We start from the raw sequence: 26,399 nt of genomic DNA, 5'->3' as shown, positions 1-26,399 counted from the left end.
CCCAGTCCTGCTAACATTTGCCACCATGTAAATAGGACTACAGATGGAAAGCTAATGGGACTACTCATGCGAGTAAGTGTTTGCAGGATCACACCACTAGGTTGTAACACATACCCACTTATTACACATTCCTAAACTCTTCTTTTGTCTTCTATGGGCAATTGTACAGAATACTGAATCGTAGTAGAAAATATAGCAGGTCTTTCAGCACCAATAGTTCACACACAGGAAAACTGCTTTTATTCAGAGATCTCTTACATGGATTCAGTGGTCCCTAAACCCTGCACAAACCCCAAACTCATAGATTTGAACAGTGCTCCTTTCTACCTATCAGCTATTTATAAAGTATGGATCCTGATCAAAGGCTGTGGATCAGGCCCATCTCTAATCTGTATTTTTTAATTTTTAATAAAGCAACTGGATACTTTTTTCTTAGAATGCTGCCAATATAAATACTGATTGATGTTGAAACTATTTACGCTACTAGAATGGATACTTGGAGACATTAAATCTTTCCCTTCTAATAATTATTTCAAATGTTGTGTTGGCAACTTACCTTTTTCAGACCCTTTCATGGGTAATTTATGTATTGGTTATTAGCCTAAGTGCACCCAAAGACTAGTTAACCACCACTTACCAATTTTCCATATTATATGTACTGTACTCGTGTATTTGGTTTTGTTCCATGCCCAGAAAACAAATAGTGTTTTGTTACCATCATTCCAGGTCAATAGGGTGACTATATGTCCTGATTTTATAGGGACACTCCTGATATTTGGGGCTTTTTCTTATATAGGCTCCTATTACTCCCCACCCCATCCCAATTTTTCACACGTGCTGTCTGGTCACCCTACTGGTCACGCATAGCCTGAGTATCTGGGCTTTGCGCAGGCAACATGATGAGCAGATGGGGGTGGACCAGCCCCTTTGCAGCTGCTATTCCTATCTATGGTTAGCATATTAGGAATTGAAATGGAGCCCCCTCTGTGGTGTGCAGGGGATACATAGACCCCCCCGCCCACACATGGCTGCTCCACTAACCCTTCTTCTTTTCCCTTTATGTTACTTTTCCAGATGAGGCTTGTTGGGATGGTGCCAAATTGGTGTGGCATACTGAATGCATGGTGTGAGCATAACTTGACATGATTTAAACATGGCTGAATGGCTCCAAAGGACCTTGGGAACAGGTTCCCTTTAAGCAGAAGCAAATCTGATAAAGAACTGGCAAAGTCTGCATGTACAATCGATATTGAACCTATTGGTCGGCAAATACGGGCCCATGCAAAAGTAAATATCACATGTATAAAGTTCCAGCATGGAGCACAGATCAACCTGGTTATAGTGACTTTACAGCAAGAACACCATGCAGAGATCCAGAGTGAATGATCGATGTGTGAGTAAACATGAGTTAAGCCCCCACCATCCGCCCCGAGCCCCTTCAAAAACTCTAATTAGGTAAAAATTAGTAACCACACGCCCACTGGGCATGCTTTTAAGACATGTGACTCCTTTGAGGAAAGAGAGTATAAGAATCAAGCAAAGTAAATGCCTGTTGGTTGGGATTCCTTAACTGACGTTTGAAGAAGCAACACTGCTAGGCAGAGTAGCCAAAACTCTGCTCCATGGGCTAGAGTAGGACTGTGAACCAGAAGGGTCTCAAAGCAACCAAGGACTTGCCTCAAGAGAATCTGAGAGACCAGAGGGCTGAGAAGAACAGACCAGGGGGGAAGAAGCTATCTATAAAATTGATAACCACCTTCTCTGTCTGCCAAGCCGGAGCTGAGTGAGGCTAGCACAGATGGTCTTTCCAAACTCCTCCGAAGCTTGGGCTCTCTCTTCAACGACTGCTACAGCCGCAGCCCTCTTTGCCAGCCTGTACCTCTCAGCTTTACAATAGATTTCACAAAATCTGTAGAAATGCAAGTTCTCTTTTGTAAATCTAAGAACAGCTGCACATTTATGTTATTGCTTCTTAATTCAGAACATAAATTTCAGCGTTAATTTTATTGCAATAAAATAAATTGCACAGAACATGTATTTCCAGTAGAAACTTCGTTATAGAAAAAAAATATTTTCATTAGAGAGTACAAGATTCTGGTTTACAATTTATATCTTTTGCTATTACATTTTTAACACTTCTGTATATTTTCATGTGTTTTGTTCATTTAAACAAGAAAGTATACTAAAAATCTGTCAAGCAGCTGCAGTAGTGAGATCTGGCCTCATGAGGGTGCTACATTATCATTTCTTAAAGGATTTTGAAATGCAGCAGAAAGAGCTAGGAGGGAAAAAAGTTTTTGCACTGAATTAGAATGAAACATGTTTGCTTCTGGGTAATTAGTGAATATGTTGACCTTCTACTACATCCTTGACATGAATTATATGACGACCATGAGTCACAAAAGAAAGTGGAACTCTTAATTCAGCATTTTCTACTGAAATAGGGCTAATTGGTTAGTAAAGGTTAAAGTGTGTTATCTCATAAGAGGAATTTAAATGATTTGACCCATGAACTTGTTTTTAGGTAAGTTTTCTGTGTTTAAAACCAGAAACTGGCAGACTGGTGACAGGTAACTCTCTTTAAACAGTTGCAGAAACCATTGTTCAATCACCACCATCCCTTCTATTCATTCTTTACTATCCTATTGTCCCCAGTCTGGGTGGGTTGTTTGAACCTGAAACCTGATGCAAGGCTCAGGAGATGTGGATGCAAATGATTCAAAATCAGATGTAATGTTCACATTTCCAGTAGAGAGGCAAGATTCTCACGTTAGTACATATGGGAGCCCAACAGATAGGGTTGGCTTAAGACAGCACCTTGTGTTCCAAAATCTTAAATAAAAAAGAAAGCAGCTAAAAATTAAGTTTCTAGACCTTTAGTTGGAAAGTTAAATTCCCAGTATCTGCCTGAGTCTATAGAGAGCCTGAAACAACACTGCTGGGAACTGTCCTAATTCACCATTGCTGGCATGATATCTAATGCTGACAATTTAAAGGTCAGCCCTTACTGATGATCAAGTCTGCTGAAAAATAAAGGATGGAGATCAGCTAAAGTCACTGTGTACAAGACAGAAGAGGGCTGAAAATATTTTGAAGATTTATGCATCTCAAGTAAATGAGGGTTGGTCTTGGAGAGGGGAGAGTTTGGAGAATACTACTGCTTCTACCCTTACCTCCCCAATTCATCTTCTGCCTGGCAGGATCTGCATATTAATTAGTGCTCATTCAAGGGAGCAATTGAGGCTTATTAGACTCTACTGCTGGCAGAAGGAGAAAGGCTCTGGGAGAGACAGGTCCTGAGAGAAGGAATCACAGGAGCTGAATAGTGAGAAGGCTTAGGCTGCAGTTCATGTATTTTTATTTTGGAATTAGCTAGCTTTTTGTTAATGAAACTAGAGATTAGAAGAGGTGACATTTTGACCACAGCAAGTAAATGGCTTGTGTTTGGACTTGGATGGAGACACTACCAATTTACACCTGGCAAAACGCAACTGAAGTTTCCCAGACCTCTATTTTGTATCTGTTTAAATCTTTGTCTAGGCTAGCATTTAAAGGTTTGTTGTTAGAAGATGATAAACAAATTCTAACTCACACATTCTACAAGACTAGAGTAACCAAAGCAGTGTATAAGCTGGTTGAGTTCAAGCCTAGGCTCCTCTGTAGGCTTCAACTTGACCAGTTTAGTACACATTACTGGAGTATATCCTGTCTTGTCTATATTAGACTTTTAGATTATGTTGGAACATACTGGCCAACAGCTTCTAACCACACACCTTTAATCCTTTCCTCAAAAATCAATCCCTTCTAGACCCTTGAACATTTGTATTGCCCTTCTCAGACTCCTCTGCAACTTGTAGACCTGTTCTGGCAGTATTATGTTAGGAAGGTTGAACAGACTGGTGTTTAATTTAGTCTGAAGCTAGTAGCAATGTATTTTTAATACATATTTTTAAAAAAGTCTGATGATTGTCACTGTACTGCATCTTTCTGGAATGTCCCGTGATTCCTAACAGCTAGCTGCATAAATCATAACCATTCAGTAGCCTGCATATTGGAGGTAGGTGCATCTTCTTACTCCTCCATGTTTGACAAACAGAAAACTGACCCATTAGCTTTGCTAATTCTTGTCTTCACTTCCTTAGTGAACCAGCCATTAGCAGATCTTCATCAATCACTCATCTGCCAGTGTAGACAGCACTCTCTTATAACTCCATGATTTTGGTCTTCTGCGTACTGATACCAAGTCTCACTTTGCCCATTTCTGCTTTCATGCTCATAGAGTCTTTTCATTCCATCCAAGCTGGTATCCAGTATGACTATATTGTCTGCAATATCTAACTATCACAATTTATCTCTTGTCCAAAACAATACAAGTGACCTTAGCAGCAGCTGTCACCTTTCTTGTCATCAAAATATATGATAATACAGAAGAGAAGAGGGGATAATATGCAATCTTGCCTTACATCAGTAAGGATCTTAAAACATTCAATGTCTATGCTCTCTGTCCCAACATGGCATACAAAATCATCATACAAAACTTAGCCCAAATTAACAACCTTTGCTGGAATTCCGTAGTGTCTCAAGATATTCTAGAAGGCTCCTCTGTAGACACTATCAAACACTTTTTGTAAAATTAAGGCAGTTAAAACCCATCTGTTCTAAGCCTTTCTCAGTAAGTCTTTTCAAGGTTAAATCTGGTATGCATATAACCCACTGGATTGAAATCCAGGCTGCTCTTCCCTGAGTACTTCATCAACTTTTTATCCTATTCAAAATGACAATACAAAACACGTATCCAGGTACAGATAGGAGTGTCACCCTTCTCCAGTTATCACAAATAAGGTGGTCCGCCTCTCTTTTTAGGGATTTTACAGATGACAGCTCTTCTCTAATCTTTATGACAGTTCTCCTTTCCCCAAACCATTCTGAACAACATGCACAGGTAGTTCACCATCACTTCCTCCCCAGCTTTTAACATTTCGGCATCTCTCTCATAGTTTAGTACTTCACCTGTCTTGACTCAGTTTATAGCCTGAATTACTTTCTCAAAAGCTATTCTAGTGATATAGCTATTTTGGTTATTTCTTCACACCTCTCAGTTTTGCATTAGTGTTCTGACTCATTAAGCACATCCTGGAAGTGTTCCATCCAACGGGCTCTCAGTCCTTCCTCTGTGAATAAAATCCTACCGTCTGTAGCCTTCACAATACCACAACAGTTCAAGAATTGTGGTGTTAGCTGTATAGATACTAGAAAAAGCTTTTTAGAATCCCCTTTCTTATACACCTCATCAGGGTCTCTTGCTTTATTTTCCATTCATTCTCTTATCTCTTCTGACTGAAATTTTAAACTTTCTCCTCTTTGTCCACATATTCTTGTCTCAAAATAACTCTTTTACTGCTGCCTCATTCTTGCTGAATTCTCTTAATTCTTTCCTCTCTTCAACAAGCCTCATGTATTTGATTGGAGTCATTCTTTTTTCTTAGTTTTTCTCATTCCCACTGTAATCCACACATACGTCTTTGAAAAACTGCCATTGTCAGTGTCTAACTTTTCACATATATATTGCTAAGTTGCAGCTTGAAATGTGCCTTCCCTGCTACATCTACTAACCAACGGTCAGCAACCTTTCAGAAGTGCTGTGCCGAGTCTTCATTTATTCACTGTAATTTAAGGTTTCGCGTGCCAGTAATACATTTTAACATTTTTAGAAGGTCTCTTTCTATAAGTCTATAATATATAACTAAACTATTGTTGTATGTAAAGTAAATAAGGTTTTTAAAGTGTTTAAGAAGCTTAATTTAAAATTAAATTAAAATGCAGAGCCCCCCGGACTGGTGGCCAGATCCCAGACGGTGTGAGTGCCACTGAAAGTCGACACGCGTGCCATAGGTTGCCTACCCCATACTAACCTTCCTAATATCACACATACTCTCCGCTTTGTGTGGTGTTACTTTCTTTTGTTTTATTTTGATTGTCCCAATAATAAAAATGAGATAGTACAATGTAATTGTCCTTCCAGGTCTATTGTACACCTGGAAAACATGGCAGATGGTGAAGGTATACAACAGAAAGATGAATGCATTCCAACAGTGTGCTTTCAGAAGAATCTTGTAAATTCATTAGAGAGATTATGTAATCTGTGTGGAAGTGTTTTGCTACATGGATCAGTGGACTTAAAAATCAGACAGATGGCCATGGTGGCTTGGCCATGCCATCAGACTATCTTGAGGTAGAAGCACAAGGTATGTCTCAAATTGGATCCTACCTGGAGGGAAGAGAAGGTGTGGAAGACAAAGAATTACCTATTGCAGGATAATAGAAAAAGATGCTGCCACCATGGAGCCAACTTAAGATAGAGTCAAACATCTTGATCTGGACAGACTGCAAATGGACAATAAACAGGTCACACTTTGTATGTCTACACTGGAACTGGAGGTATAATCTGTGTCTTGGGTATAGATACCTGTGCTAGCTTTGATTGAGCTAACATGTTAAAAATAGAAATGTAGTCACAGCAGCGCAAGTAGCAGGACAGGCTAGCTGCCCAAGTACATACCTAAAGTTTTAGATGGAATTGTCTTTGGGCAGCTAGCCCATCCCAGTGCTTACACAATGGTCCCATGTTCAGAATTAGGGATGGCTTTCAAAGCAGGAGAATATTAACATCAAAATGACTACATCACACATTTGTGTCCTGTTACAAGAAGCGAAGATACTTTTTCAATACACTGTAGAAACTACTCAGATCACAGACTTGTTCTGTCTGCCTGTTCCTACCCCCTTCCCATAGTCTTTTCATTTCCAAGGTTTCTTTATTCTCTCTCTTTCTTGCCCTCAGCCCTTACAGGGGTGCTCACCTCTCTCTTGCTCTCCACTTCCTTCTCATTCTCCCTCAGCTCAATTAGTCCATCCATTATTGTCCCTTATCTGTCATCCAGTACCAAGATCCACCAATCTTATATCCCCAACCAGTTTTCCACTTATTTCAGCCTTATCAGTCCATCCATCTCTTTCCCTGATGTCCACAAGCCTCACTGAACAGTTCTTTTCATCATCCTGGACCCTCTATTAAGTGATCTGCTTCCCCAGACTAATCTAGTATCAGTCCCTGCTCAAGTCCTCAATGTATTCTGTGCTTCCCTCAGCCCATGCCTGCCCATCAGCAACCCCAGTTCATCCTCTGGCCCCAGTCCAAGCTATATGCATCCTTTCCCTAATTAATCAACTGTCTGCTCCCCCCTCATACCTTTCAATCAACTAATTCTCTTCACTCCTCCCCTCACAAACTCCCATTCAAATCCCTACCCCTACCTTTCATTTTCCCCTCAGCCTCCCCAGTTACTTCTCTGGCCTCCAAAACACATTCTGCTCCACCAAACCCATCAATCCATACCTGACACCCCACAGCTCAATTATCCTCTGTGATGACCCACTCAATAAGTGATCCTTTGATACAGCATCATCCACCCAACCTTACCCCAACAGACTAATCACCTCTAGTAAGGTTTACACTGTGTTCCCCTTTCCCTAGTACCCACTCTTCCACAAAACTGATCATGTGGTTCTTGTCCCACACCCCCTTCACAGCAAAACTGATGTCCTGTTTATTTGGATGGGGTCTTTACTCTCTGCCCCACTGGAAGGTCTCAGGCTCAATCTAGGATCTGTGGTTGTGTGAGGTGGGGAGGGGAACTATCCTGTGAGAGGTGTTGCCCTGCCTAGACCTGGCTGAATCAATGGAGCATGTATCCTGCTCTCTATGCAGAGTCTTAGGGGTGTTCATTACTCAGCATGGGAGCAATCAGAGCAGCGTTCTCCTCTCCTTAACATATGGCGAAGCACCAGGCAATCAATGGAAGCCTGCTGAAAAGATGCAGCAGGTGAACCACAGAACAGTTGCAGCTCAAGGAGAGTTCACAAGATTTTGTATCAACTGGAGAGATGCGGTCTACATATACAAGCTTCTTACATCCAGGGAAACCAGGACAGTAGGCAGACTGGCTGAGCAGTAAGGAACTATACTTGGGAAAGTGAACCAGTAGGTTTTCAGTTGCATAATCCAGAAATGGTACCTGAAACAAGTGAACCTCTTTGCAAGCAAATCTCTCCAACAGGAAAGATTCAGCATTTTGCTCCAGACATTGGTGTGCGTGTGCGCGTATGCATGCACACACACACACACGAAAAATAGATGTATTTTCATTCAAGTGGAGAGACCTGCATATACAAGCCTTGCAACAGTGCTGCCCCCCGAAAAAAAAATCAGAGAAGATGAGGAAATTAGTGACCATTTCACAGTATTCTCATTTAGTATGAATGACAGTATCAAAATCCTCAGAATTCTGATTACTGCTGAGTAGCAGGTGTTGGAAAAAAAAAACTAATAAAAAGTTTTGTACTGCCACAATAAAAGGAATATAGAGCATTTTGTACAATTAATTTTCATATTTGATTTAAAAGTTATTTCTGAATGTACTTGAAACTTATGCAGAAATTCCAATGAACCACAGAATTCAGGGGTCCCATGCCGCAGACATCAAAGGGTCTGTAGCGAGGGGGGCCCTCCGCCCCCACGCTCCTGAAGGGAATAGGCCAGAGAAGGTGCGGCCCCGGGCAGAGGCCCTGCTGCCTGTCCCCGCCCCCCGGAAGTCAAGGGGTGGGACAGGAAGTACAAAAGCCTGGCCCCAGCACTCAGTTCGGAGGAGGCTGCCAGAGAAGGCAGACGCTGGGGCCCGAGCTCCCGCTGGGCCCGGCTTACCCCATGCCCGGTATCCGGAGGGGTACTGGCCTGACCGCCCCTGGGGCCAGTACCCAGAGAAGCCGGCTGAGCTGTCTGATGCTCGGCCTGTGGAGGAGTGGACCGGACTGCCCGACCCCCGGTACCCTGAGGAGTGGACTGGACCTCCCGCCGCTGGACCTGCTGAGGAACCCATGGCTTGGGACCCCCCGGACGACACTGGCGAAGGGCAGGTACCCAGTGAGGGGCAGGTTGGAAGTGGCCCGGGGGCAGCCGACTCCCGTCCGGCTGCAGACTCACCTGAGCCCTGACCGTCAGCGGTGCTGACCGCTGCTAGGGCCCCGGGCTGGAACGCAGTGGAGTGGGAGGGCCTGCGTTCCCCCTGCCACCTCTCCAAGGGTGGCAGACTCCCCCTCCCTTTGTGTGAGGAGACACCATCGACAGTGGCTGCCTTATCGCTCAGCCCTGCTGCAAGGCCTGAGCCTAACTGTGTGTGTTGCCCCGCCCTGCCCAAGGGCCTGGGCTTGTATATACTGTTGCCTGTCGCTCAGCCCTGCTGCAAGGCCTGAGCCTATGTGTGTTGCCCCGCCCTGTCCAAGGGCCTGGGCTTATATAGACTCCTGGCTTCGTGCCCAGCCCGACTGACAGGGCCAGAGCCTCCTACTAACTGTTGTTGGCCCCCTCAGCACCCCAGCAAGGGACGGGCCCCAGGCCGATGGAGTGCGGTGAGCTGGTGCGGCTCCCCTCCCCCCTCCTTTTAGGAGGGTTGAGCCCCCGTCCTGCCTTACTACAGGGTCCAACCACAGAATTTTGGTTCAGCATGCCACAGAGAACACGGCTAACAGCAAACCTTGGTACAACAACTGATCTTATCTTGGATGCTAGAGATATGGGTGAGGAAAATAAAAGAATGTACATGTAGCAAATGATGTTGTGAGGAGAGTTTTCCCTAAGTACTTCAAATTTTTAATAATATTCATTATTAATAAACTAAAAAATATTTCTGCTGCTCAATTAACTAGTAATTTGGCCAGTTCGAATCAAGCAGATGTTGTGTAGGGGTGGAAAGAAATATTTACACTATGTCAGTATCTGGGCAAAATTTATCTGAATAATTTGGAAAGATGCAGAAACATGTTTTTCAGATTTCTGGAAGGGCTGAACAGCCTTGGCATGACTGGGACAGAGAAGGCGGCTTCAAATAAATTATTTAACATAGGTTCAACAAATTCTTTACTGTGAGGTCAGTGCTAGGTTCATACCAGTTCAAAATATCTCCCATTATAATGATATATCCTATATATTTCTTTTAGTCACAATAGCTAAAATATTGCTTCTATTCATTTGTAGGCTGCGGTTCCTTCAAAAAGAAGGATGGACTTCATTATAATTTTATTTTACGACAGCTGCAAATAAAAAGTATTAGGCTAGAAAGCTTCATTACTAGAACTGGTTCCACCAGTCTTTGGCTGTCCTTAATGAAGCTTTACATTCAAATTTGACTCTCCAGAACAAAAATGCCACTCACAGAGGAATTACTGAATTATTGTTGAACGTTGGCAGTAAGACATTTATACTTGAACTCTGAAAAGAGCTTCCTGTTCTTTGGCTTGTTTTGTTAAATCACGTTTGCTGTGCAACAAAATGCAGACTAATGAGCATAAAAACGAAATGGTGCACATCGGCTTTTGTGTTTAGATTAGTGAATTGTGAGGTGAGATAACGAAGAAAGAACTTGATTGTGAGTGAGATAGGTATTGTGGTGTCTGAGGAAGTTTTTGTTTATGATGGTTCATAATCTCACAAAAAGGAGGAGTCTTCTATTCCCTGTTATTCAGCCATACATATGCAACATAAATCAATAAAGAACAATAATTCTTGTTCACATTGCTCAGTCATTTAAATATACTGGGCCAGATTCTGATCTCAGTCATACCAGAATAGAGTAACTCACCAAAGGAGTTCATATTGGTATAACTGAGATCAAAATCTGGCTCAATATATAGATACAAATAAATCTGAAAGTGAATATTTGCAAATAAAGCATGATTTTTTCAGAGTTGGGGGAAGAGGCAGGGCAGAATTGTTAGTTATGGATGGGAGAAGTCAGGCAACTCTAGGATTTGGCAAGACCTTAGAATTCTTTTAAAATACTCTGTTTGGTGGAACATTTGAGAACATACACGTCTATCCCGATATAACGTGGTCCTCACGAGCCAAAAAAATCCTATTGTGTTATAGGTGAAACCGTGTTATATCGAACTTGCTTTGGCCTCGAGCATGTCCGTTATTAATAGTCAGCAAATAGCCCCGTCCCCTCTCTGACCGTCACCTACTTCCCGCCCGACTGACCCCTCAGAACCCCCGACCCATCCAACCCCCTCATCCCTAATCACCCCCAGGACTCCCACACTGAGCCATGCGCTGCACTGGGACGCGTGCTAGGACCCGGGGACCTGGCACACGGAAGCTCTCACACCTGCTCGACCACATCAGCTGGGGCAAACCCCACAGGGGCAGGGTAGGGGGAACTGGCCTGGTGGCCGCTGCCCTATCTATGGAGCACACCCAGCCTGGTGCAGCAGCTGAGCCCGCGAGGGGGAGCAGGGCAGGCAGACTCGCCTGAGGTGCCCGCGTGCACCTGGTCCCCGCCTCATGTCCATGTGGTGCCAGGGTAGGGTGAGCCATCGGCTCCTGCTGTGCGTGCCTGCACTCAGCCTGTCTCTTCTCCTCCACAGAGCCCCATGCAGCCTGTCTCCAGTGATGACGCCATGGCCAGCTGCCTGTTGGGGTGCACGGAGCCCCTGATGTGGGCAGGTAGTGTGGCGCACTATGGACCCGGAGAGCTCACCCGGTGCTGCTGTGAGTGGGGTGCAGCCTGCCAGCCAGGCCCGCTGTGTGCCGAGCCCTCCAGCGCCAGGACAGGGGCACCTGTACAGCGCCATCTAGGACGGGCACCTCTCCCTGCCCTGGATCAACAACTTCCCTGCATGGACCTGTCTTCCTCAACTTCTTGGCGCCAGCTGGAGCCCGTGTGATATTCCTCTGCATGGCAGCTCCCCTCCTCAGGCTGTGGCTCCCCCTGCTCCCTGTCCCCTGACCATCCCCTGAGACCCTCGGCCTCTCACCGAACCCCTCGGCCCGGGCCCGGCACCCTTAACAAGCCGCTCAGAGCTGTGTGTCAGAGCCAGACATGCTGACGTGGTGATCCACCACAGCGCACAGCCCCGCCCCCCAGAGCACTGTTTTACCGCGTTATATCCGAGTTTGCGTTATGCTGGGTGATGTCATATCAGGGTAGAGATGTATCTCAAATTCATTTTTATTCAGAATCCCCCAAACATGTTTTTTTCAAGCAAAACAGATCAGTTTATATCTTATGAGATGAAATACAAACATGATTCTTTATCACATCTCTCTCCTTAGGCTGGGCAGATTATACACTTTGGAATTGGCCTTTCTCTATCTGATGTCCTTCTCTATCTGATGTCCCACTCTTACTCTGGCCCTCTTTCACAATTCAGTCTGTGTTAGAACATTTCTAACACATATTCTCTAAAGAGATTGGGTCAGTCTTTTTTCCTGACAGGCATGCTACAAAACCAAGCCAAAGATTATATATTGGATGATTTGGTTAGCATGACTTGAATAATATCCTTCTATCCCTCTCCAATGTCCAAGGATACCATACCAGAACCTTGGAAGCAATCACCATGTTTAAACACAGTGGTCACTATATTATTTCAGTAGTACTGTGGACAAGTCCTTATTTGCAGATTTCATACAACCCACCAACCCATCTATTTCCAGGGTTTATCTTTTTCTTCTGTATGGCCCTTTTCTTCCTCAGCTGTCAGGTTCTCTCCTTTGTTTCCTTTCTTAAAATGAGTTACTTCCATGGCAATTTCCTGCAGTATCCTGGACAAATCTTATTGGATTAAGTTTAAGTATTTTTAATACAATGAATTCCTAAAATACAGATTTTTATGCATTATTGTAGGATGATATGTAATGTCTCTGGGGGTGGAGGAGAGACATGACTAATGTAAAAAACTTGGGAAGCATTATGAGCTTCAAAAGACTATTTGAAACAATGTAAACCTCCGGTTCTACAACAACTCAGACTTCTGACCATTTACCCTGAGTAGGGGACTTTTGCCTGCTGATCACCTGAGGACCAGACCAGAGCCCCTACCTATATAAAGGAAGGACTCACAGATTGATGGAGTTCTGAGCTAACAGCTGTTATGAACTTGTGACCATGGAAGAAACTCTTGGTGTGGCTTGAAGGACTGATCATCTGCCAGAGTCCTTGTTGGAACTGAAGTGATGTCTGCTAAGCTTATTAGCATGCAAGTAAGTTCTTCTATTTATTTTAGTATGTTTTCTCTGTAATGCTTTCCACTTTAAGAATAAGTGTGCCTGTTTAAAAAAAGATGTGTGTAGGGGGGAGGGATAGCTCAGTGGTTTGAGCACTGGCCTGCTAAACCCAGGATTGTGAGTTCAATCCTTGAGGTGGCCATTGAGGGAACTGGGGCAAAAATCTGTCTGGGCATTGGTCCTGCTTTGCACGGGGGGTTGGACTAGATAACCTCCTGAGGTCCCTTCCAACCCTGATATTTTTCGATTCTATGAACTTATACCTATGGACAATTACACTGTTTATAGCCTCTCAGCAAAGCAGGCATGCTTAGGCAGTTTGGCTGGAGAATTCACAATGTAGACAGGAAACTGTGCAGCATGGGAAAAACCAGGGGGGTGGGATGAGCGAGAGAGAGAAACCACAGAAAGGTGAAGTAATGACTGAGGACGTGGGAGCGTAGAGTGGATGTCCTTGCTGAACCATAGCAGGGGATGCAGCTGCCCGGAACTCCAAGACCACCAGCAGCCTGGAAGGAAATCCTATCTCCTTCAGATCTGAGTGTTAGAGAGGGACTATAAAGTTGGCTTGGGGACAGTGGTGATACATGGGAAAACTTGTTTGGAGCAGCGGAAATTATAATGTTATCTCTGTGCTAAGCAGAGCAGGGACAACATAGGTGGGAAGAAAATCCCTTCAGGGGAAAGAATACACTACAGGATAAAACAGAACATGTTACTACAAGGGATATAGCAAGAATCAGGAACTCCCCCTTCTGCTCCTCCCCCCCCCAACACTATCTCTGAACCAGAGTAACTGAATTAAAAATTGGCAGAGTACATTAAGTGCCACTTCATTCAAATATCATTGAGATGTGTATGCAATTAATTACAATCCAACTTGCTTTCCTAATGTCTAGTTTATTTTGTGCTACATCCAAAAGCAGCATGTAAATGTACCTGAATCTTAGAAGTGTTAAAAGCTCTATTGACAGGATGATTCTATGCCAAGCAGGAAAGCACCACCTCAGGTAATTAGTGTTTTCTAGTACCGGTGACCAGATGGATATGACCTACAGTATGACTCACTACTAGAGCTGAGCAAATAATGGATTTTTTTCCAGTTCAGGGGCCAAACGGCTGTGGGGGAGAGAGGGAATCTTGAAGAATTCAAACTGAAATTAAAAACAAATTAGGCGAATCAAAAAAGTTAAAAAAATATTTTATATCAACTGAAACATTTCCAGTTGACTCTACAATTTTGGGGAGTACTCAACTGATTTTGAGTCAATCTAAATAAAACAAAGCCCCTTCATTTATATATGTTCATACCACTTGTGAAGAACTGACACATGAGAACACAGTTAAGGATAGCATTGGCCTTACCTCAATTTTTTCCCATATAGTTTCATAATTGTCTTGGTGTTGTATATCTTGCATCAATTGTTGAATTAAAGCTGATTTATTTGAGGCAGAGGTCTCATTTTCCTCAGAGGACACAGTCACTACAGGCTTTCCTGACTTGTCTTCTATGTATTTTTTAATGCAAGATGCAGGCACACAAAGCTCTTCATCTGAAAGAATGTCGCTCAGAGGCCCAGATTCAATGCTGTCACCCAAAGAGGATACTATGTCGCTTGAAGAGCTTGGTGAAACCCTACCCAAATTTTTGTGCTTCTTTTTAATCTGATATGTTGGATACATCTCAGAATCTGAGTTCATTTCTGACAGCTCCCAGTCGTCAATGTTCTGAATGGCTTCTCCTCTGGGTTTCTGTGGCAGCAGTTTTGTTAAATTTTCTAACTTCAAAGCCAATACTTCAGTCTGTTTGAGGTGTGATGGAAGTGCTAAATATTCATCAGAACCATACCAGGCCTCAACAACTTTACCATTTGTATTATCATAACTTGGTGATGATAAGTAACTCTTCTTGCTCCTATTTCTTGGAAGAACAGGTGAGGAGGAGAGAACAGGTCCTGAGTCAGTTGAAGATGCACTTTCTTGGCTATGAGTTGCTGAACTAGATTGTTCATTTTTACTTTGGGACTGGCCATTCAGTTCTCTCTGATTGCAGGTATCAGATGATGTGGAAGCAGAATCTGTTTTTGTACCTCCCATGGACTGAGAGTTACAGGAAGGAATTCCATTTTGTAGAGTTGAGCTCCCCTTTTTATTCACCTGCATTGCTGAAGCTGTGTTAGATATACCCACAGGTGTCCTGCATGATGTCACCTTCTCAGGAGTATCATGTGATTTCTTGTGCCTTGGCTTTTCTTTCCAAATGTAACAATTAGACTTACCTAGACTTACGGAATTTTCCTTAAAGTGATTGTTTATTGTGTACTCAAGGCTTCTATCACCTATTTTATGTAAGCAGTCATATGACTGACTGACAGCCGATGGACTGTCATTGTAAGACGATTGTAAAGCCAAACAAAGCTTGGATCTGTCTGGTGGATCTAATAATGAGGGTGTACTTCTGCTCATTTCAGTCTTTAAACTAAGAGAGGTGGGGTTTTTTACATCACTGACTTCCATATCATCTTTAAGCACTTCTTCTTTTAAAAACAGACCTCTTTTTGGCAATGTAGGCTGTGTGGGAGAATCCTCATTGTAGTTAAAGCAGTCTCTTATCGACCTCTTGGGAGTTGAGTTTTCACAGTGTGGATGTTGTCTGCTTTTTGCACCACGCTGGTGCAATGGATTGTATTCGTGTTCCTCTAAACTGGAAACTGGTTTTCTGTCATCTGATAGGATGCCATCTTCAGAGCACGATCCTGTACAGAGAGGTGACTTCCCAGAAGGAGAAAACAGTGAAAGCTCAGGTGATGTGTTGCTGTCTTTGTTTTTTCCCTTATCTTCTGCTGAAAGAGGTAAATGGGTTTCTTTCACATTAATGGCTTCATTGCACTTGGAAACAATGGAATCAGTTGCTACTGCAAGTAATCCTACACTTTTGATAAGCTCTGGAAAGTCTTTTTCCATCTCCCTGTGGTTCCAAGATTCAAGTGGTTTTGCATTAACTTGACTGGAGGTCATGTCACTCAGGGCTCCAAGCAAATCCTCACTTGGGCTGTAGTCAGACAGTTCAAATGCAGTAATACCACAATCCAGGGACAAGTAATTTTGAGAGCACTTGATAGTTAACTGTCCTGAATCATCCACTTCAGTTAAAGAGTCAAGACGGTCCTGAAACAAAATAAAAAATAAAGACCTTTTAAAAAGGGATTTCAGTTTTAGTACTATTAGTAACTATTCACTAGATGAATTCTTAAGTCTAGTATACTAAAGGTCACAAATCCAACCAGTGGCAATGTATTCTTACCTACAGTCTAGAAAAGCAGTTGTTACTGAACTGTCAAAAAGCTTTGTACAGTACATTGTGAGTGAGTGAACTGTTCTACAGTATTTGGGAATAAAAGCATAGCAGAATGGCCAAGTGTTAATCTGCATGTAGAAATGTTTAACTCCTACATGATATCACCTTGCAAATTGTAACTATCCTGAAGAGTTACTGCTCACCATTGTCATGGCACGGGTATGATTGTTATTGTATTTGCAACTAAGGGCTGGTCTACACTTGTGGAGGGGGGGGAGGATCGATCTAAGATACGCAACTTCAGCTATGTGAATAGCGTAGCTGAAGTCAAAGTATCTTAGACTGAGTTACTTACCATCCTCATGGTGAGGGATCAACGTCCGCGGCTCCCCCTGTCGACTCCGCTACCGCCGTTTGCGTTGGTGGGGTTCCGGAGTCGACAGGAGCGCGTTCGGGGATTAATATATCGCTTCTAGATGAGATGCAATATATTGATCCCTGAGAAATAGATTGCTACCCGCCAATACAGCCGGTAGTGAAGATGTACCCTAAAAATCAAAGTCTCTGTCATACTCATCCACAGAGAAACCAATGCAAGAGGGAAGAAGAACCCCGAAACTCCACAAAATGGGCCTCATTGAATCTCTCAGTGCTAGTCATCTTGAACAGGAGGGGATTTGTGGGGTCAGAGTGGGCAAGGGATGGAAAGCATCTGTGTCCAAACCTGGTGAAATCTGTGATTTTTGAAACCCATGGATACAGAAATATCCACATAAGAGTGCTGCTCCTCCAAGTCACTCCACAGGCCTCCTACTGATTGTCAGCATGGATCTTCCAGATGTCAACTTGCCATTGGCAGAGTTTGCCCACATTTGCACAGTAGCAGCTGCTGACTGCACCTAGCTTCATGCAGCATTAACTCCTGATGATGTATCCACTGGGATAGCCACAAGGTTAGCTGAGGACAGTACTGCGACCAGAAGCTGTGGCTGTGTCTACAATACTCTCCTTCCACACTCTCCAGCTACAATCCCCTAAATATCAGTCCTCCCTTTCTCAGAAGCTGAGAGAACAATCCTGATGGAGCACTAAGATTTTAAGCGTCCATACAAATTTGTGTATAAAAAAAATATTTAAGAGGGTTCTGAAACTTAAGTGGAGCAGGCAAAAAAAAGGAAAGATTTTAGGATCTAGAAGCAGCCTGACATACTAGCAGTCAGAGCAAAATTACATTTGGTTTACAATTTGTTATTTACACCTTGTTTTATAGCTAATTTAGGGTTCCAGCATCTAGGCAGGAGTCAGCTATCTCCCAATTTCAATGTATATATTCAAATTTGAATAAATACCTCAAAATCATAGGTCCAAATTCTGTTCTTATTTACTCTACTCTATATCGGGTGTAACTCCATTGAAGTCCACTATTTAGATCAGTAAAGACGATAAATCACTCCAGCTAGGTAGAATTACAAAAAGAAACTAAAAAAGACATGAAAACAAACATTTGCTCAAGTGCTGGCATTAAAGTACAACGTACTATTTAAAATATGCCATCATGTCTCCGCCTCACAGTAAAAGCTATTTCAACAAATGATCCCACTAATAGTCAAAACAGCTGCAGTCTCAACAAAAGAGTAGCCTCATGATTTGCCTCCTACCTTGAATATTGCACAATACTAGTTTTGGAGTCCCTTAATCAATAAAGACACAGCGATTCAATCATTAAATTGTTAGGTCCACAACAAATAATGCTTGTGTTAGCCAAATAAATAAATAAAACAATAATAAACACTTTAAAACCTTTAAGTTAAAATGTTTTTTGTAGAAAATTGGTTTGGAAGATTTTTATCTGTAACCTAAATCTGTGGACTTTTCTTAAAATCTTTTATTGTGTACGTTCCTGTCATGTGAAGGGCCAATTCAATGAATGGTAAGTCATGAAACTGGTGTGCCTACATTATTTATGAACAAAGTTGTATAAAGTCTTTAAATTATGTATGATGAGGAGGTCAAAGAGCAATGTTAACTAGCTTAAAATGTATAAAGCAACTGCTGGAAACATACTCAAATGGTTAGGGCGGGAAATAGGTATCATGCTTGTGTGGTTCCATGCTATCATTAGTAGAACCCTGCAAATCTGCGGATATGCACTTTATATCCGTGGATGTGGATATCTGCTTGATATCCAGGGATGCAGATATCTGCGGACCATGTTTGCGGATCGTGGATCGGATGCAGATACAAATTTTGTATCTGCACAGGGCTCTAATCATTAGTCATCCACTTTATTAAGCAATGTTTAATTTTTAGTTTTAAAAAACAACAAATCACTGCACCTTAAAACATTTTGCCTTTCTTTACAACCAGTCAGTAATAGCAATCTAAGGTCTAGCAATATAGAAAAAAATAATCTCTTAATGGGATACCATTAACCTGGAAATCCCATTCCACTCTGTAAAATTAGTACCTACTATTGTTACATGCAATCCTTATCATACTGACAGACAGGACCGGCTCTACTGTTTTTGCTGCCCCAAGCAGCGCACTGAATTGCCGCCGCGGATGGCAGGGGTAGTCTGTGTGCCATTAGGGCGACACACACATTTCCACGGGGGCGGAAATTCAGTGGCAGCTTCTGTCTTCAGCCGAAAGACAGAAACCGCGCTGCTGCAGACAGCTAAACATAGAAGCCGCCGCTGAATTTCCGCCACTACGGAAGCGCGTGTGCCACCCTAATGGCACATGGATGGCCCTTGCTGTCTGCGGTGGTAATTCGGCGCGCTGCTTGGGGGCAAAAACACATGGGTTGCCATCCTTTGCAGATTGCCGCCCCAAGCACCTGCTTGGGATGCTGATGCCTGGAGCCGGCCCTGCTGACAGAAATCACAGAAATAACTTATTGGTCTCTATTATCTTATTTATTTACTTGTCTTATGGATTTGATAGCATTTTAGGTATAGCAGGGTTTGTTGATGGTTATTTGCATTTCCTGTCTTGTTATGGAAGTACAGACTAGTATGACCACTGCCCAGGTAGAGGCTGCTACTCCTTTAAAAAAGTCTCATTCTGGCCTCCCTCAAGCTCAGTTTAGGCAAACACAATAAGTGGCTTTTGTGAAGCCCAAATGTATGTAGTAAGATCACAGAGTTGGTCTGCTGCAACCAAACCCTTGGTGGCTCTATTTACAGTCCTGGATCATCTCTCCCTGGGTAGGTGGGAAGAGTCCTAAGCATCTCAAAGGCCCCTTCTGGCTATTCAGGTTGCAGCCTCTTCTCTAAGGGGAAAAATCTTCCCCTCAGCCAGGCCCTTTCTTTCTGAGGGATCAGTTTCTATAGCAGATGTAATCAGATCCAATTGGGGCACTTCCTGCTTCTTAGTGCAGGAATTAAATTCTTCCTTAGGCCTGGAGATCATAGTTACAGAAACCCTTACCACACTCGAGCCTCAGCATCATGGCTTCACTCCCATTCACTCCTCTGGATGTGGTCATGGGCATGCCTTTCCTTAGAACTTGCAAGAAAGTTTTCAAAGCTGAAACTGAACTTGAAATAGCAGCAGGTATGTGTACAGGCAGGAAGTGGGAGTGGGGAAAGAAGGTAGCCCTGGACAAGTTTGATGGTATTGGTTTTAGGACCCACCTTCCTCTGTTGCAAAGACTTTTATATACATGAGCCATAGAGTAGAGAAACTTCTACAATTTCTTATGAAATATCTTCATACTTTATCAGAAACTTGTGTTATCTGACATTAATCCATTTAATACATTATAAGTCCAAAAGGGATCATTCTGATCAACTAGTTTGACCTCCTGCATAACAAAGGCCATAGAATTTCATTGTATAAAGCCCATTAAAAAAAATTGAGCTAGAGTATATCTTTTAGAAAAACATCGAATCCTGATTTTAGGGCTTCAAGTGATGGCGAATCCATCACATTTCTTGCTAAGTTGTTCATGTGGTTAATTACCCTCACTAGTAAAACTGTGCACCTTATTTCTATTTCAAAAACATCTGAGTTGACAAGGTCTCCTTAAATCAATTAAGTAACCATACTTACTGAGCAAAAGGCAATCCAGTTAAGTGCATTTATATTAATAAGCCTATTAAATTGGTACAAACTTTGCATGCGTTAAAAGAAAGTGTGATTAGAATTGGGCTGCAGGGATATTGCTAACACAAATAGTTTGTAGACTACACTTTCAAAAAGAAACTTTAACGTGGCCTGTGAAACTGTGGATAAAAATTTTCCGTGCCTAAGGTTTTCGACTACAAAGACAAATTCCATGTTTTGATTTACACATGCAAATGAACTTTTCACACACAGATCTAGGGTTGAGCCTGAGTTCAATGTTTTGATTTGGATACGAATTTCTAAATTACAGGGTGATTAGATCAGATGTTTGAGATCAAAAGCACCTCTGCACCAATCTGAATGTATCTGTGGGGAAAATGTTAGGCTTGTGGGAAATATTGGCTGCTATTTTAAACTATGTTTTTGAAAAGTTGGTCCTATGATCCTACACTTATTTGAATCTGGTTCAACCACAATGGATGTCATCTGAAGAAACTTAAGATGAGGCTAGTTGAATAGATGTTCTCAAGTATATTTGGCTGCATTGGCAATCGTTTGTATGAAGTGCAAACCACCCTAGCAATTTTTAAACTAGTAGCTGGGTAGATGAGTTTAAATTCTCTAGTATGACTAGGGATTAATGTTACAAAAGTAAATGACTGTATTTATTTCTCATACCTCTTTTGTTTCCTCAGAAAACGCTTGCAGAATATCAGTCTGCCTGGTGTAGTTTCCATTGGCATCCTGTAGTCCCTGTAGGATACGTTCCCTCAGAACCAGAACAGAAACACGTAGCTGGTGCCAGAGAAGCTGCACTGTATGTATATCGACTATCACATTGACGGAGTAAGACAGAAGCTTCAGGGAAAACTCTGTCTCTAACAGAGCATGAATTTGTTCAACGTGATCAGATATATCTTCACATATATCCTGTAAGAGAAAAGAAAAATATACTTTTAGCTATAGGCATAGCCTCTATAAGGATCATCTCTACTTTTTGGCTAACGCAGAAAATGTGATTTTAGATAGGGAGAATAATGTAATACATACATACAGGATTCTCTTTTTTATTTATAGCAATGCGACAACAACTGAACAAGCAGCTGTCCTATTTGGCAGGAGTGTTCACTGAGTACAGAGATCGCATACAATAAGTAAAGATGGTACAACAAGATCATATGAATCATAAATAGAAAAACAGCACTATGAAGATGTTATCTTAAACCATAGCGATTACAATGAAAGCATTAAGATGGACCCAACTGATATCTATTCTTGATTTTTAAAAAAAAATCAGAATGTAAAGAATTTGATTTGTGCCATTCCCAACAAAATAGGTATAAACAGAGTTGCCATTTTAAATCAGTAAGAATCTAGATATATACACAGTATTTTATGCAGCAAAGAAAGGGTTAAGTCATCAGCAAGCTGATCAGGTATATTAATGTGGGTAGAAGACATCCTATGATGTCCAATTAAAGATTTACCCTTTTGCTTACTGGAACAACTTCCAGTAAATTATACAGCACAATGGATTTCACTGACTCTAAACTACAGATTAATGGCACATTCATTGTGAAAGACCAATTTAGAGAGTTTATCTGGACTAGGATTTAAAGGTGCATTGTCAGAATGCGGCAAGCAAAAAGGCGAATGAAGACAAATCAGTGAGTACTTTTAACATAAGCAATGTTGAACTCCTTGGCTAACAGGAGTTATGAGTATGCATTGCCTTGTCTGGACTTTTAGAACAGGTTAGTTAGCTTCTAACACAGGAGTGGGCAAACTTTTTGGCCTAAGGGCCAAATCTGGGTATGGAAATTGTATGGTGGGCCATGAATGCTCACAAAATTGGAGGTTGGGGTGTACGAGGGGGTGAGGTGGGGGCTTTGGGGTGGGACTGGGCATGAGGAGTTGGGGATGCAGGAGGGTGCTTCAGGCTGGGACCAAGGGGTTTGGAGGGCAGGAGGGGGATCAGGGCTGGGGCAGGGGGTTGGGGCATGGGGGGATGGTCAGGGGTGCAGGTTCCGGGTGGCATTTACCTCAAGCAGCTCCTGGAAGCAGCGGCATGTCCCCTCTCCAGCTCCTACATGGAGACATGGCCAGGCAGCTCTGCGCGCTGTCCCATCTGCAGGTGCCGTCCCTGCAGCTCCCATTGGCTGTGGTTCCTGGCCAATAGGAGCTGTGGAGGTGGCACTTGGCACAGGGGCAGCTGGTGGGGGGGGGCTTGCTGCTGCTTGCGGGAGCTGCACTGAGCGGGGCAAGCCCTTGACGCTGCTCCCTGGCTGGAGCGCCAGAGCAAGGCAAGCCCCGGACCCCAGTCCCTGGCGAGAGCTCGAGCACCAGATTAAAATGTGTAAAGGGCTGGATGTGGCCCTTGGGCCATAGTTTGCCCACCCCTGTTCTAACACCATGCCTTTAAATCCGGTCAAGATAAATCCAAATTTCAGAGTTAGGATTCAGAGGGATGGGGATAAAATTAAGCAATCATGATCAAACACAGGATTGGTTTGGTCTGAAATCCTTGCAAGGTGAGTGTGGTGGGGAGCTGTCAAACCAGCCCACATGGATAGGGTCAAAAGAATGTGACCCAGGAGACTGCCAGTGTTTTCAGATGCAGGCGGTCTGGTGATCACACACAAGGATATCCGGTAAAATTTACTGGAGCTTTTTAGGGATGGAGTATACTTGCTGGATGCGGAGGCTGACACTTGGCTAAGAGACCTTAAGGATTGGATTCAGGAGGAAACAGATACCAGATCGTGTGGGTGGAGGTGATTGCTGAGGCCCCCAGAGGCCAGTATCTTATGCAGATAAAGGCTAAAAAAACTAGCTCCCAGAGGTAAATGAGACCTGGAATTTTAGTTTGTGGATCTTGTACCTGTAAGGGGAGACCTGAAATCTTCATAGACTAAGGATCTGTCTTGGTATCACCCACACCCGCATGCATGAGTGGAAGGTTAGAGGACTCAGAAGTGAGCTGGAGTCTTGGGGGGTAGGCAGAAGGATGTAACCCAAATTATTGGTTCTATAGTGGGAGTCCTGTAACCCTGCACTGGACCCAGTTAAACATTTGGTATGTGAGATGGTGGGTACATACCACCCTTACCAGTGTTAATTAAGTTACAGTCCGCTGCTTAAAATCCATTCCACTGTCTGTCTTTCATTCAACTGGGTGTTCTAAACAAATTATATTAGGAAACATCCCAATTTTTGCAGCATGTCAGACTTGCACCTAATCAAAACAGTTGTCTTGGGACCTGGTATTTATTTTGGTCTTCATTCATATTTTTGTTTTAATAGTAGCATAGTGACGTAAGAGGCAAAGCAGAGCCTTTCTGCATTGACAGTATGTAAAATCATCTGTATCAGTTTAGATCTGATGTTTATAATTTAAAGTAAAGCTAACTTCACAATGGTGTTAGGTGCACGGGGAAATAACGTGGGCACTATTTAAAACAATTTTTAATAACAATATTAATAAATGAAACCAAATTGCCTTGAACTGTATTAAAAATTGCTTTAAGTAGCAATCATTAGCTCAGTATTAGCCCTTGAGAAACAATTAAGGTTAGAATACTGTCAACAGCAACTGGGACTATATTATTGTAATAGCTGGCTCGGGCCCAAATAAAACCTCCTATGGGCAATACTCACAGAAAGGCCAGAGATTAGCATAAGGCCTCCTGGAGTTTCAAGGAACATGGTTTCTTGGCTGCCTTAGAGTGGGGATAATATCTGTTCTACTTTATGCTTAGCTATCTTGTTCTATCAACTGGCAACCATATTCACAACAGTACAAAAAAAAATAGATTGATCGACTACACTGGGAGTTGCAAATGCTCAGAATCTCTGAAAACTGGGTTGAATGTTTCCAGTTTGGCAAAACAAATACCCTTGCTACTGTACCAATGCCAGGCCAAAATAACTAAAAACTTAAAGGTTGATCCAAAACCAAGACTCCCAGGGAATTAATAGGCTAATCCAAAACTTCTGTTTTAGGTCTTGTCTACATATACATTTGCATCACTTTAACTCAAGGTATGTTTTCAAACCAATTTAATTAAATTGGGGCAAGTTTGCAGGTATGTATTCTGAACTCTCTCATGCAGATAAGGCATATTGGTTTTAACTTAAGGTATGGTTTAAATTGATGTAGTTAAACTCTTAGGTGCTGGAACTAGGGGTGCTGCCACACCCTCTGGCTTGAAGTGGTTTCCATTATATACAGGGTTTACAGTTTGGTCCAATGGCTCTCAGCACCCCCACTATACAAATTGTTCGAGCACCCTGGTTAAACTCATGCAAAATCTTGTATAGATACTTTTATTCCATTATATATCATGCTTGTTTGGTTAAGTTCAGGTCAATTAGGAACTGATTTATGCTAAACCAAAACAAGCTATTTTTAAACCAAAATGAGTGTCCACACAGTCTTTGCACCAGTTTAACTAAACTGGTTTCAAATTATACCTTAAATTAAGCGGTGCAAGTTTCTCAGTTAAACCCTAATAAGGGCTGGTCTAAGAACAGTTTAATCTGATTTAGGGCTTGTCTACAAGGGAAAGTTGCACAGATTTAATTTAAATTGATTTTTTTTTTTAAAGCAACGTAGATTTGGTTTACAGTGGCTCATTTTGGTTTCATTTACATATAGCTCACTGGTACCCAATCAACTTAAGCAAAACTGCAATAAGAATGTCCACACAGGAGCTTGCATCAGTTTATCTGAACTGATTTAAATGCATACTTTAGGTTAAACCTGTGCAATTTTGTTACATAGACAAGCACTTAATTTAAAAAAATAGGTTAAACTAAACCAAAGCAAGGGACTTTTAAACTGAAATAAGAGCATCCACATAGGAATTTGCACCTGTAGTGTATCTTACTTGGTTTAAAATACAAATTTAAACCAAACCAGATATGCCCTCAGAGTCCATCCATTAATGCTATGAACCATATTAAGAACAAAATAGCCTAAGTGATACCATCTCAATAGCTACTTGAGGCTACACCAAATTATTATTTACATTATCAAATTACTATTGGAATGCCCAATTGGCATGATTACACTTTATTCAGAGGTTTAAAAGGATATTAAAAATACTCAATTATTTTATTTATATGAATTCCTATACACGTCCCTGAATAACTGGTTAGTTAAAGTTTTCTTCTATTTTACTATAAAACAGTTTAAATGATTGCATGACTTCATAAATTAGAATTGTAAATGTGTTTAGCTTGACTTCTGTTGGACTACTCGTGCACAAAGTTAAGCAAGCGTGTTTGCACAATCATTTTCCTAGATCTATGTAAAACTGTGATGAGGTGGATTAGGTCTGGAGGCCCCCTGCTGGAGGCCTCGTGGCCCTGCCTCATCCCGCCCCAGAAAAGAGCAGAGGAGAAGTCCTTCAAGCAGCCTAGAATGGCTGCAGGGAAAGCAGCCAATCAGAGGGGCTGCTGGAATAGCCAGTCAGGGGACAGGAGAGCCATATAAAAAGCAGCAGCAGAGCCAGAGCAGTCAGTTGCTGCCTGGATCTGGAAGAGAGAGGAACAGGTTTCTGGCTGGCTAGAAGAGCAGCAGGTCCATGGCTCAGCCCAGGGAGGGCTCCTGAAGACCAGCAGAGCTAAGATGGAGCTCCTGGCTGTTTGCTGAGACTGAGCAAGGACTGAGCCCAGAACCTACCCAGACCAAGTGAGGGTACTGTGATGGAAGGGTTAAAATCCATGTGCATTTTACATAACAACCTTCCCCTAGGAATATACTTGTTATATACTTCCCCTAGGAATATACTTGGTTGACAATCAAAGGAGCTGCTCCATTCCTATGGGCCCCAAATCAGAATTCAGCACATATATTTTATACTAATAACATTTTATCAAAGTATTAATTAAATGTTAACTTGAGAC

At 42.4% G+C, this 26,399-nt stretch overlaps 1 protein-coding gene across 2 annotated transcripts in view; it reads right to left on the bottom strand.

Moving 5' to 3' along the window:
* The window catches only part of AKAP6 (A-kinase anchoring protein 6), a 405,462-nt gene that overhangs the window by 213,313 nt on the left and 165,750 nt on the right, over positions 1–26,399 (bottom strand). For both annotated transcript variants that reach the window (XM_032798440.2, XM_032798441.2), the window contains exons 3-4: positions 21,168–21,419; positions 14,486–16,288 (exon numbers count right to left, since the gene is read on the bottom strand). In XM_032798440.2, coding sequence (XP_032654331.1) covers positions 14,486–16,288; positions 21,168–21,419 — 2,055 coding nt within the window. The remainder of the gene's footprint in view (positions 1–14,485; positions 16,289–21,167; positions 21,420–26,399) is intronic.

Source organism: Chelonoidis abingdonii, chromosome 4 (assembly GCF_003597395.2).
Source record: "Chelonoidis abingdonii isolate Lonesome George chromosome 4, CheloAbing_2.0, whole genome shotgun sequence".
Classification (NCBI taxonomy): domain Eukaryota; kingdom Metazoa; phylum Chordata; order Testudines; family Testudinidae; genus Chelonoidis; species Chelonoidis abingdonii.
This window is presented reverse-complemented; position numbering and strand designations above follow the sequence as displayed.